The 13,023-nt window shown below is 46.2% G+C and overlaps 1 protein-coding gene across 5 annotated transcripts in view; it reads right to left on the bottom strand.

Annotated features, from left to right (window-relative positions):
• Nucleotides 1–13,023, bottom strand: part of gse1b (Gse1 coiled-coil protein b) — a 116,020-nt gene that overhangs the window by 50,382 nt on the left and 52,615 nt on the right. Inside the window, exon 1 of one of the 5 annotated variants that reach the window (XM_028956071.1) lies at nt 10,899–10,994. The exons of 3 other annotated variants lie outside the window; for them this stretch is intronic. In XM_028956071.1, coding sequence (XP_028811904.1) covers nt 10,899–10,944 — 46 coding nt within the window. In that variant the 5' untranslated portion in view covers nt 10,945–10,994. Of the gene's footprint in view, nt 1–4,080; nt 4,917–10,898; nt 10,995–13,023 lie in introns of those variants that run through there. One more of the 5 variants, XM_028956072.1, reaches the window with a different exon arrangement.

Below are 13,023 nucleotides of genomic sequence, written 5' to 3'. Positions count from 1 at the left end.
TTGCACCTCAGTGGCACCTTGGCAGATCGGGATTCGAACCAGCAACCTAATTATGGGGCTGCTTCCTTAACCGCTAGGCCACCACTTGCCCTTAATTCTGTTCTTAATCACAAAATGTCCTTGTATTTTCTGAAATAATAGTTATAGTTTATGATAAATTAATATATCATTAATTAATATAATTCGTTGTGCCAACACAAATGTATTAGTATATGTATATGGTAGCCTTGGTTCTGAGAATGATTGCACATACACACACACACACACAGACACACATTTGTGAATGCGGTGCACTCTTGCTTAAGAGGAGCTGCAGTTGGTTAAAGGACATCACTAACTACAGCAGAATCATAAAAACAGAAGCAAGTCTGGTGGCAAATGGACAGCAACCTTTATTAAAAACAAGTCATAAATCATCCAGGAGAATTTGCATGAAGGCGTAATACTTTCCTCCCCCTTTGTCTGGTTCCACCTGTTGGGTTCAGCGAGGGAGGCGAGGCGTTCACTTTGTCTTGTTCCCTTTCCCCCCCGTTCCTTTTTAACCGGCGTCTGATTAACTCAGTGATAGAGTTGCTGTGCTGGCTGTTTATCAGGCATCCTGCAAATGGGCTATGTTTTCAAGATTTCTCTTAGATGAGATATTTAGAGATACTGTATTTTAAATGGTAACAGCAACTTTTACTGATTGACATATGATCAAAGTCATTGAAAAATCATTCCTTTGGGATAGACATGAAAGAAAATACAAGCTTCTGCATATGGCTCAGAGGTTCCTTAACAATTAAGACAGCAGTAAAAGCCAGAAGGCTGTGAGGTGTAAACAAGCCCCTGGTAATCATTACTGATTAGCATGTGGCCGGAGACAAATAAGGGCACTGAACTCACCAAAGCAGAAATTGATTATAAAATCTATTTTTTTCCTCTCTCTTCTAGCCTGTGCGTGGATCACCTTTGACCTGACTCACTGTTAATTCCACAATGCCCCTTGGTTTTCAGAAGGATGATCCGATCCGCTCTGTTACTGCGTAACTGCACATGAACTTGATACGGACAGTAAAAGAACAACGCGGCTAATCTGGGTAGAATTAGGGGCAATCTGAAAATCGGATCATACGGCATAATACTGCAGTGGAACAATTGCTTGCCATGATTTGGGGATCCAGGATTAAATATAGATTTAAGTGTAATGTCCCCTAAACGAAAAAGCAAGAAAACCAACTATTAATGCATACATGCACAAAAGCAATTTACGGGATATTTATATATCGTTCTTCCCTGTTACTTTTGCTAACAGGTCTGTCCTGTCAAGCTGCCTTCCCTCGAGTCCCCTCGGGCAAACACACCAACAGGGTGAGCAGGAAAGAAGGGAAGGAAGAAAATATCTGAGTTCCCATGGGCTCACAAAATGTATCCGAGGTTCTAAAACCGGGCTTCAAATTCCTGACAGGGTAAAAAAGAGAGAGAGAGGCGGGGAGGGGCGAGCTTTCACTGCTATAGTGAGCACATTGTTCAATCACAAGCAATTTGGCTCATATTCAATTAAACTCAGGATGTAAACACAGCAAAAAAAATCCCACACTGGCTGAATTATCACACCCGGGAATCTTCCTTTTTGAGAGCACACACACACACACACACACACACACACACAGCAGAAAACAATGTGGCGTACGATATGTTTATCATGCGAGCCGACTTCATCCTCCATTTTGAGAGCGTGTCGCTGCCACCGCCGCTCCGGCGTTTGGAGGTTTATTGGTTTAAAGGCCACACTGACAGTGCCCTCCTGTCCCTGCGCTCAGGAAATGAAATGAGCCGACAGCGGGGAGTGTAACACCAGTGCCACCCGCCCGTCGCCCATCAACCTGCTCTCGCAGTGTAATAATGAGCCCGCCCCCTCCTCTCGCAAGATCTTCCCTTTCTTTCACCCCCCCTCCCTCTCTCAACCCTTCTTTCTTCCTTCCTCCTTTCTTTACTGTTCCCTCTCTCTTTCCCCTTGTCAAGTAATCATTGAAAACTAGCATGTGTCTGACACCGTTTCCAAGGAAACGCCAGTTAAGAGTAAAAGGAGGGGCTGGTGGGAAGATGGGGGGTTTAATCTGTGTGTAGATGGCAGAGAGTAGGAGAAACGTGCACACACACTTCCTAAACACAGAAAGGTCGCCTGCTCTTTTGTAGCTCAGGTTTTGACTGTGGGTGTGTGTGTGTGCACCTCTCTCTGCTCCCGCTGCTCCGGGGTTATAGCAGTCATGCCAAGGCCAGGAGGGCACAAGGGGGGACGCCCCCTGTTTAGACAGCCGAAAATGACAAGGCACATACACAGAAGAGTCAGACAATGCAGGGCTGTGTATTAAGCACAAACACGCCTCTGAGGGCACATTTACCAGTGACACGTGAAAAGGCATGACCTGATAATTATTGACTGTAGGTGGGAGGGGAGGAACTATTCAACCAACTACCCAGCAGCCCTTCCTTATTTGCTCACATTTACCGCATTTATCAAACGGCCTTATCCAGAGCAACCTACAATCAGTAGTTACAGTCCCCCTGGAGACACTCAGGGTTAAGTGTCTTGCTCAGGGACACAATGGTAGTAAGTAGGATTTGAACCTCGGTCTTCTGGTTCATAGGCGAGTGTGTTACCCACTAGGCTACTCCCGCACATTAAAGCAGAAGAGGTAATGCAAACATACAGACCAATAATAGGCACTATTAGTGATCCTTGCATTGCATGCATGCATTAAAAATGTTTATTATTATTTTTTTATTAGCACCAGACCCTCTCCACACTGCCCCTATTGGCTCAGAGTGGTGCTGCTCAACTGGTGAATAGTTCAGCAGTGTTAAGTGTCAGTTTAGCAGAATGGCCTTGTTGTCAGAGTTCAGCTCTTCGGCCGGGCAGCCGTGGCCCCTGGCCGCCCTGAAACACCCAGGCCTGGCTCTCAGCCCTGAACGGCGTCCATCACTCTAAGCTCCGCCTCTCCACCAACTACAAAAAGACAGAGGACTCCAGAGCTCATTTTAGGATTTCCCAGACTTCACCCCTGACTGTTCCTGAAACAGTGATCCTCTTGACTGCTGTGAGGGAGGAGTAACACTCAGACCTGTTGAGCATTATCGAGAGTCACATTAGCCTGTAAATCCAATTTGACTCGATTAAATACAATACATCCCAGTCGGGGAGATTCCCTGCTCTTTAAGCAGACTGTACGGTTCTGAATTTTCTGAGCTATTTGAATTTTATTTCTTTTTTTGCTACCTGGAAGCATCGGATCTCTTACCTGCTCCAATCAGCCAATCAGGTTCATTTTTAATTACAGCAGAGTGGCGTTTGAAAACAGCTCATAGTGTCAATTCTCAAAACAAATCACACCTACACAAACATACACACACACACACACACACACACACACTCACCACATTAATGACAGATTAATCATGCGCCCGTTCATCAAGCAAACCGGCTGCGTAGGTGTGCGTTTACTGACTCTTGGCAAGAGCTATTATGGGGATGAGCGGATGTCATTCATACTCCTGCAGGTTCGTTTGAAAAAATAATGAACCTACGCTGGCCAACAAATGCTTCACAGGGGCCCTGAGTGACAACTGGCTTCACTCGTCCTCCCACTCTCTCCCATCCCTCCTGCTCCCGGTTCATGTATCCGCTCTCCGCTGTGCCGCTGTGCCCTCTGCATAATCAGAGCCCAGTGAGGTGTGAGACGCACTTAAGCGCCGGTCTGCTCTCAACACCTCGCCTCCCCCACCGACGTCCGACCCCCCACCACCACCCTCTCATTCACTCTTCCTTCCTTCTTTCAATACAACACGCTCCGCCACTTACCAGCTCATAATGGAGAGAAAAAAGGAGCCAGAGAAAGGGTAGTCCTCTTTATTGCTAATGGGAGACAAAGTTCTCCCATCGCAGCGCAGAGGGTCATGCAAGCTGCAGCCTACTTCTGGCGAGATCAACCAAAATAGCATTAACAAGTAAAAAAAAATGGAGGAAATGCAGTGCTCTTCACAGACACAAATTTGCATACACACACCCAAACATGATAAATCTGCCGCAGGAGAACTCACCTGGCAGGTAATACAGTGGGGCCTTTAGTCCAAACATGGTTTCTGTTACAGTTTCATGTTGCTCACCGCAGAAGAAATGCAATAAGGCGCGTGAGTGGATCTGTCCAGGAGGGCTGCCTGGGGAAGGGGGCTGCACCCCCAGTGCCACCCCGGGTGGAGGTGAGTCGCGTGGAAGAGCCGCTCTCAGACTCAGCCTGTCATCTCCAGAGCTGGAGGCTGTTGGATTGCGGAGCTTGAGGGAATAACCCCACACAGAGGGTGTCCTCTATATGTGTGTGTGTGTGTGTAAGGGACTGTGTGTGGGAAGCAAAAGGTCATTTACTGGTCGCGACTCTCCAGCCCCCCACAGTGGGTCACACACAGGGGTCAACCGAGCGCTCTCATCCAGAACTCCAGGCAGAGGAAAAGGGGATGGAAGAGAGACGGAAGGAAGGCACGGGAGTCCGGAGAGTGATTCAGATCCTTCAAAAGGGATGAAAAATGAAAGACGGCATGGAATTCGGCTTTCTGCGAGAGCAGAGGATGAAGAAAAAGAGAAAAAATAGAAACAATGATAATCCTGCTGGGAGGGAAGGGTCCACCGATTTGCCTTTTTATCCCCACATCCAACGCCGAGGCGGATCTGAGGAGCGACTGTTTCTTCCTCCGTCTCTGCTGCTGCTGCTCTCTCTTTTTCCTCTCTCTCTCTTTCTGCTTGTCCGACTCCTGTGCGTGCGCTTCTCGCTCCCTCTCTTCTCGCTTTAGCTGCTTCTCTTGCTCGCCCGGTGCCGGGTTGTAAGCACGGAGGAAGAGGAGGGCAGATAAAGTCCCTCCAGGCTACTACACAGCCTGATAGAGAGTGAGCGGAGGAGAGCAAGGGAGAGAGACAGCGATGGAGAGAGGGGGGAGGGAAAGAGGAGAAGCAGGGGGGGATGTGGAGCAGGAGCTGGAGAGGGGCGGAGGGTAGGGAGGACCAGGCAGAGCTGATTTTTCACACGAGACTCATTTCCCGTAAAGTGGAATCATGCCTGGCTGACAGCTGATTCATCAGCCTCGATGGCAGGAGGAGGCTGACCTGGCGTGGGGGTGTGTATCTGGCAGGAGGAGGGCAGTGTTATGGGGGCATCTGGTCGTGTGCCACTCTGGTGACTGCTCGCCACAGGCAAGGTGCCACCGTAACCCGGTCTTCATGACTGAGCCAGAAAGAGAGAGAACACAGAACTACTGTGCATAGTTTTTCATTTTTATTTTGGGGGTGGCCTAGCGTTTAAGGAAGCGGTCCCGTAATCAGAAGGTTGCCGGTTCAAATCCCGATCCGCCACTGAGCCAATAATCCTCTCAGTGCCACTGAGGTGCCACTGAGCAAAGCACACACTCACAAAGCACACCGTCCTCACACACTGCTCCCCGGGCGCCTGTCATGGCTGCTCACTTCTCACCAAGGATGATGAGTTAAATGCAGAGGACACATTTTGTTGTGTTACCGTGTGCTGCGCTGCAGTGTATCACAATGAAAGCACTTCACTTTCACTTTCATATCAAACCCAAACATTGCCACATCAATAATTGTATTGGTTGTTTATTTTCAATTTAATTCAAAATCTTTTATTACTAATATTCACAATGCTGTTGATTTATGCATGCATTTCATTAGCTCTGGCAATAAATTGAATCTAAATTGAATTGAGAGAGTGAGGGAAAGAATTTGTCCATCTCCAATAAGATTCATTGTGCTTAAAAACACAGCAGTAGTACAGGCAACTGTTCAACATACATTCATGAATTCTATAAGGTTCCTGTGTCACTTTCCTTCTCCTTCCTTACGCGGCCGCTCATACGAACGGGCACAGACTGAGGACCTGACCTGGCAGGGCTGCTGAGGGGACGGCACGAGAAAGGTGGAAAGAAAGAGGGGTGGAGAGGGGGACCGCAAGGATAAAACGAGACACAAAATTTAGAAGGACAGAGAGATTAGAGGATGAGTAAAAGACAGGCAGAGCATAAGAAAGGCAAGAAAAAAGAGGGGGGGGGGGGGTTTACTTCTGCCAAATGCTTGTGCCTTGGAGGCTGTCTTGCTCTCAAACTCTCTGTGTGAACCTCGCTGCTGGAGGGAGACGTGTGTGTGTGTGTGTGTGTGTGTGTGTGTGCAGGTATGCCTGTGCCAGGAAGTGTCTGTATGTGTGTGTGCGCCGTTGCATCCTGAAACAAATGAATGACCCCCCCTCCCCTCATCCTCCTTTTCATCTCTCCACCGTAGCGTCGCTCCTGACAGCAGCCCTCTGCCTCTGAATCAGTGACATCAGAGAAGCATGCTCACAGGCAAATAGGGCAAATAACCGCTAATAAAGAAAAATGAGGGGAGGGAGGGAGAGAGAGAGAGGGGGGGGGGGGAGCTACGGCTCACTTGTGGTGAAAAAGGCAGTTTTATTAAAAGAGCTCCGCGCTGCACTGATGTTCAGTGGACGACCGACCTCTTCCACGCGCTGACACTTTCACTAAACACACGCGCACACACACACATGCACAAGTGCCGCTGTCTTCCTCGCCCCCTTCCTCTGTGCTCTCAGACAGGTGCAGGAGTGCCTCACACCTTGTAAAATGGGTTCAGCGTGTGGAGCCCCCCCCCGGGGGACGCATGCAGCCACCTCTGCCGCACTCGGGGAGCGGGAGGCAGAAGATTGATCTAAAAATAAAGAGGACAGGACAGGTACGAGCCGAGAGACAGGCCGACCCAGCCGGTGCTGAACTAGATTAGAGCACCTTCTCGTGCAGTCTTAAAGGAGTCTGGGTGTGGCGGGGCAGCTGTCTGATGGACAGTAATGAGGGGACGCGGCGCTGCGGATATTTTTACATTTTTAAGCAGGTCTTTGCTGGATCTGTTTTTTTCCCCCTCCCTCTGATGTCTAGAGAAATGACAAATTCCTTTTATTGTTCGAACACAAATAGACTGGATTCTGCCAGAGAGACAAGCAGCTTCTGAGGGAAATTCATCTATCAATCCAGGACACACACACACACGTACTGCATCTATGATCGACTGCTCACCCCTGGCTGCCGGTGCCAGCAGCAGCCCCTGTGGGTGTGGGTAATGAGTCAGGCAGCCGATTCACAGCTATAAAAACCCCCCTGAGACCAGCGGTAACACACCAGCACCCCCCCATCTCGGACCACCTTCCTTCCTGATGAAGAAACAGGAGAGAGGGAGAGAAGACGGGATTTATGTAACAGGAGTTTACTGTGTATGGGAAAATGTTATCCCAGAAAGCGAGACTGGGGGAAGAGAGAGCGAAAGAAAAACTGAGGAAAAGAGAGAGAGATTAGGATTTTTTTTTTCTAGGAAATGGCCAACAGTAGCCGAGGGGTAAGACTGGATTTGCAGTGAGGGCGGCCTATCTCTTCTGTAACAGCTTCCTACCCCAAAACTTCAGAACTCACTCCATACAAATGAGCGTCAGGGCTATGTGTGTGTGTGTGTGTGTGTGTGTGTGTGTGTGTGTCTATCAACCCCTACAGCAGGCAAAAAACAGATAACGGATCTCTTAATCTGTCACAGGCACACTTCCCAATCCATAGTAAGCAAGAGATGGGGTGTGAGGAAGAGACATGCCCCTCCCATACCCTACACCGCCCCCAAACCATGGAGTGCATTTCCTTTCTGCACATTGCACAGTGTTAGCATGAACATGCTGAAGAACACAGATCAACCTGGACATTTTCAGCTGATAAGGAAGACTTGTGTTTGTGTTTGGTGAGGGAATCAGTGCCTGCTTGACCCAGGCCGACATGGGCTGGCTTTTATGGGCTGCCTTATTATGTATTACTAATATTTTAGACAATTCACGCAGTATTGCTCAATAATGAAAAATCCCTACAGCGCTCATGTGCTTCATGAGATCACCAATGCTTCATCATTCAGGCTCTTCAGGCTCCATAAGACCAAGGACTAGTGATATAGGGTCAAAACAATCATGATAATGCCATGATAATAATCAGGATAATTACATACCAATCAATCTTTTCCCGGCTTCAAGTGATTTTTTTGAATTGCTTGAAACCGCATAACTGCCTGACTCTTCAGGAATCAGCACCACAGACAGCTCCCCTTTACGTGTCTGGACCTGCTGATGGGTCGTTATAAGAACAACGGAAAGAAAAACCTAAGAGATGTATTGGTATAAAATATTGCTATCAACTGTTCAGCAAAGTTTTTTTTAAGTGTTTATTCTGTGCTTTCAAAATTCACATGGGCTGCAACTTAAATCAGCACTAATTAAAGGAATTAATTACCTCCTAATGAACTCTTTATAATTAGTTAATCATTATGTAATATTCTGCTAAAAAAGAAATAAAAGGGCCTCGTGCATATTAAGCACGTAAGGTACAGTGGGCTTTTTAACTAACAATCCATGACAAATTGTACCAAATAATTCATTAGAAATGAAAGCCATTCTACGTGTGGTCTGACAGATAAAACCATGCAGAGAGGTGCCAGTCTGCTCTGTTAATAATTTCCCATTGGATTTGTGTGTAAAAAGCATCAGGCTGGAATTCCCTGCCCTGCCGGCTCCAGACTCAGGAGAGGGTTGAAATATGGGCGGTTGAGAAACGAGAGCAGGGGACCCAAGGGGGAAAAATGTCGCTCAGTCATTAAAAGAAGAACATGGGTGACCTTTGCTCTCTCTCTCCTCCCCCTCCCCTCATTTCCCTCTCTTTCATCTCCCTCCATTCCTGACTGCAGGCGAGCTCCAGGTGTGGCCATGGAGTCGCTCTCCCGCCATATGCTAATTGTAGCCAAGCTCAAAGAATTCATTTGCAAATGTGTCATTACCCATCAGCGGCGATGGCAATAGGCCTGTAATTACGCGGCTGGCGCAGCTAACGCATGGCTCGGGTCACACCGGCAAGCTGTTCAGCCGTGTCGAGCAGCACCAGGGGCCGTGGCCAGACAGCAAACCCGTCCAGATGACGGGGAGAAGATGTGATTACTACATCCTCGCCAGAACCCGCTGAGGCAGTGATGGAAATGTGTGTCAACATATATGAATGGAACTGAATGAGTTTACACTGCTAAACATTTCGATTAGCAACACACTTTTTTCAGTGTATTGATACTTCATTCTCAGTATGTGCTTTGTTTTACTCTAAATGTGGGCATTGTCATAAAAGCAGATAGTAAAAGCAGCCTAATTAATACTTTAAAAAAATATATCAATGCTAATGTTAACAGCATTATACTAAGCATGCCTTGACCTTAACTATTAATTTGATTTAATATGAAGTATCCTAACATTCAGATTGGCATTGGTTCTTTAAAAGGTTTCTTTTGGAGCTTTTCCAAGTGCAATGCAAACTAGAACAAAAAAAGTTCCCATGCAGCTCTCATGTCAAATAAAAAATGAAAACAATAAAAAAGGTTGGTGTTTGTCCGGCAATAGTGCTCAAAAATCAACCTCTGTCAGTCAGCGCAGTCTCAAGTCAGTAAGTGCTCTTCACTTCACCTCTCTGCTTTATCTTTTCCAGAGACTCCTCCTTCCATCTCCCCTTCTCTCACTGATACAGATGTCTCCTATTGATTCTGAGCTTTTCCCTCAATCAACGCTCTCTTTACAACTGAGCACCTATAATCCACAAGACCTGTGGCCTTGTCCATAACATGGTCTCTTAGCAACAGCAGCTGACCACTGGCAGCTGTTAAAGTCCAGGAGAGTTTGATCCAGGATTCGGTGTGCCAGACACTGGAGATTGAGATTTTATGAACGATGTGCCTCACTAAACACCCAGATTAAACAATGAGCAGCTCGGCTGAAATAAATGAAGTCTGTCTTCTGTTTCTCCCGCTCTGTCTCGCCCGAGAGGACGTCAATCCGAAAGTGAACAGCTGTTTTGGCACCAGAATAGCAACTGTGCCTGTGTGCATATGGATATCTCCGCGTGTTTATACATTGCTGTGAGGATATTTCTTTTCAAAGGAAGAAAATCACAGCTTCACACCGACACAACCTTTCTTGTCACAGAGACTTTTAATTACAGTTTCACTTAATCATTGTATCAAAACCTAATGCCCCACAAGGCACACAGAACAGCACGGAGAAGGGATGTTGTGAACTGTAAGAAACATATAACCACATATTGCATCATGCAGAATTTTGTCCCTTCACAGTGACAAAAGGGGCGGCAACCACATTCGCGGTTCCCTCTGCAATTTCCGTTTTTAATGTCCTCCAGAAGCATGCAGCCGGCGAAGCGATTGAACTAGCTTCACGGTAAATTTCTGTGCAGGGACATGGCGTATGTGCACATATGCATTCTTCGGAAGCTCAACATCTGGAGGAGATTCAGTTCATTTACACAGACGCCTCTTTCCATGGGCCCGTTGCAGTGTTTGTGCTGCGTTATATCAAATTAATTTCTGTCATTAAGCAACACGCAGGCTCCACACAGACTGTTCAATTACAATCACTAATTGCTTGCAAATTTATAATCAAAGGCATAAATTAATTAATTCACTCGTCAGATATTATTCACCAAAAGACAATGCACATGTAAAATAGGTGGTTTGCCACAAACCAAACACTGTGAGAAACAAGAAAATTAAATCAGGGATCCCTCCTACACAACCAGCAGACAGCAATCCAGAACACTGAACCATTAACCACGAACGTGTCGCAGTGTCGGAAAAAATGGGGATAAAAACACAAACAAACACTGCATAGTATTCACCACAGGAATGTTCCACAGCACTGATCCACGCCTTTCACAGCAAGTGCTTCAAAAAAATACTGTCATGTCTGATGCGGATCCCACACTGCAGTCTAATACACACACAATGTGGCACTTACCTGTATAATCAGGCCGACAGGAAACCCAGGGGCAACAGCAAGACATGGAAGAGAAGCAGAACAAAGAGCTGTCAGAGTTGTCAGTCACGCACTCGTGAGGCTTCTGTAGGTGATTTATTGTTGTTATTTTTTGCCATTTTTGCCATTTAGCAGAGACTCCTGTCCAGAGCGACATACATCAGTTATTTTTAAAATGAGTGCACTTCATTTATGGACTAAATAGAATTTTAAAAATGTATAATCTATCTATCTATCTATCTGTCTGTCTGTCTATCTATCTATCTATCTATCTATCTATCTATCTATCTATCTATCTATCTATCTATCTATCTATCTATCTATCTATCTATCTATCTATCTATCTATCTATCTATCTATCTATCTATCTATCTATCTATCTATCTATCTATCTATCTAGATTTTATGATTAACCTTATGATTGTATGGAAGCTGTGACAGAGAAAAATGATGTTCAGTGGCCTAGCTGGTCAGAAAGCAAACCCCGGTTCAAATCCCGGACCACCAAGGTGCCACTGAGCAAAGCACCGTCCCCACACACTGCTCCCTGGACGCCTGTCATGGCTGCCCACTGCTCACCAAGGGTGATGGTTAAAAGCAGAGGACACATTTTGTTGTGTGCGCTGTGCAGTGTTTCATAATGACCGTCACTTCACTTTCACTTTTACAGTTTAATGCCCAGTTTAACCTTTGGTAAAAAAGCACTTGAGCATGCAGTGTAGTGACCTGTGCAGGTACCGCCCACACAAATACATTGAATGTACGCATACAAAGAGACAGAAAGGGGGACAGACGCTGTCTGAAGAAATATCTTCCCAGAATGCCTTGCGGCACTCTGTAGCTCCAGTTGGGAGCCCTGTGTCGACGCAGTCTCCTGCAGGACTCGGTACAGAGAACCTGTCTGTCTGCTCAACTTTCTCTGCCTTCTTTGCCGCTTTTTTCCGGCTTGCCGTTAACGCATCCCTCCCCCACTCATGTTTCCTCTCATCTCTGTGCCAATTGTTTTTTGTTTTTTTTATTCCTTTGTTTTTCTTTTCTTTTATCTTTTTTGTTAGAGAGCATAACAGAGGTGGTGTGGGGAGACACAGAGATTCTTTAAAAGCTTATCTCATTTGATTAACAAATATCTCCCCTTTTGCCTGCAGGCAGGTGCATGGTATGCAAAAGAAAGCGAGGACCGCCTCACAGAACCGACACGAGCGGGAGAAAAGCCCGGCCTTACTGCTACTACAGCACACACACTGAAACACACGGGGGAGTATGTCTCGCCAGTGCACTGAGGTGATAAAGTCTCATTGGGTGACTTGCTGATTCAACAGAGAAAATGAACCTAATGAAAAACATGCATACAACACACACACACATTTTACAACCTTTAGAGACTGGATCGAGTCAGGTCAAATATGTTTTTTTCACCTGCAATGAACAACTGAGATTAGACTATATAGATAAGAATACCGAAACACACATGGTAACTGAAGAAAAGAGCATGTAGTTGAGGAAGGAGGGATGAAGGCCAATAGCTTCAAAAGTGGGGGAGGAGCTGGAGGATAAGAGGGGATGAATGAGACAAAGAGCTTTAGCAAAGAGAGATGATCACATGCACAAACATGCATGCATGAGTGCACACACACACAATACTGCTTAATTTAGCATAGTGATTCATTCAGTATACACCTCTGTGTGTGTATGTGTTAACATCAACACAAATCATAACACACAATCGCATGCATAGCTCAAAGCATTACTATCACCCACCCACACGCACATGTGCACACACACGACCCACTGTCTGACAGATTTGCCTCTGGGCAAACACACACACACGTAAAAAAAATTCCGAAAAAAAAAAATTATAATAAGCAGTGCGCACATTCTCAGCTGATCTTTGCGTTGTGACAGTGTGCTGGAACGGGTGTTCCAATCGCTTCCTCTCTCTTAGGCGAATAATGTACTGTCAAACACACTCTTCTTCTGTCCTCCAGCCCACTTGCCCCGCCCGCATAATCCTACCTACCCCAGATTGTGTATGCGTGTGTTACATAGGGGAAGAGTGAAAATACACACAGAGGACAGTACTGTCCTGTTATTCGAAAAACTGCAGTCT

The sequence above is a fragment of the Denticeps clupeoides genome, chromosome 16, assembly GCF_900700375.1.
Source record: "Denticeps clupeoides chromosome 16, fDenClu1.1, whole genome shotgun sequence".
NCBI classification, from domain to species: Eukaryota; Metazoa; Chordata; class Actinopteri; order Clupeiformes; family Denticipitidae; genus Denticeps; species Denticeps clupeoides.
Note: the sequence above shows the minus strand (reverse complement) of the source record. Positions and strands in the feature narration are given on the sequence as shown.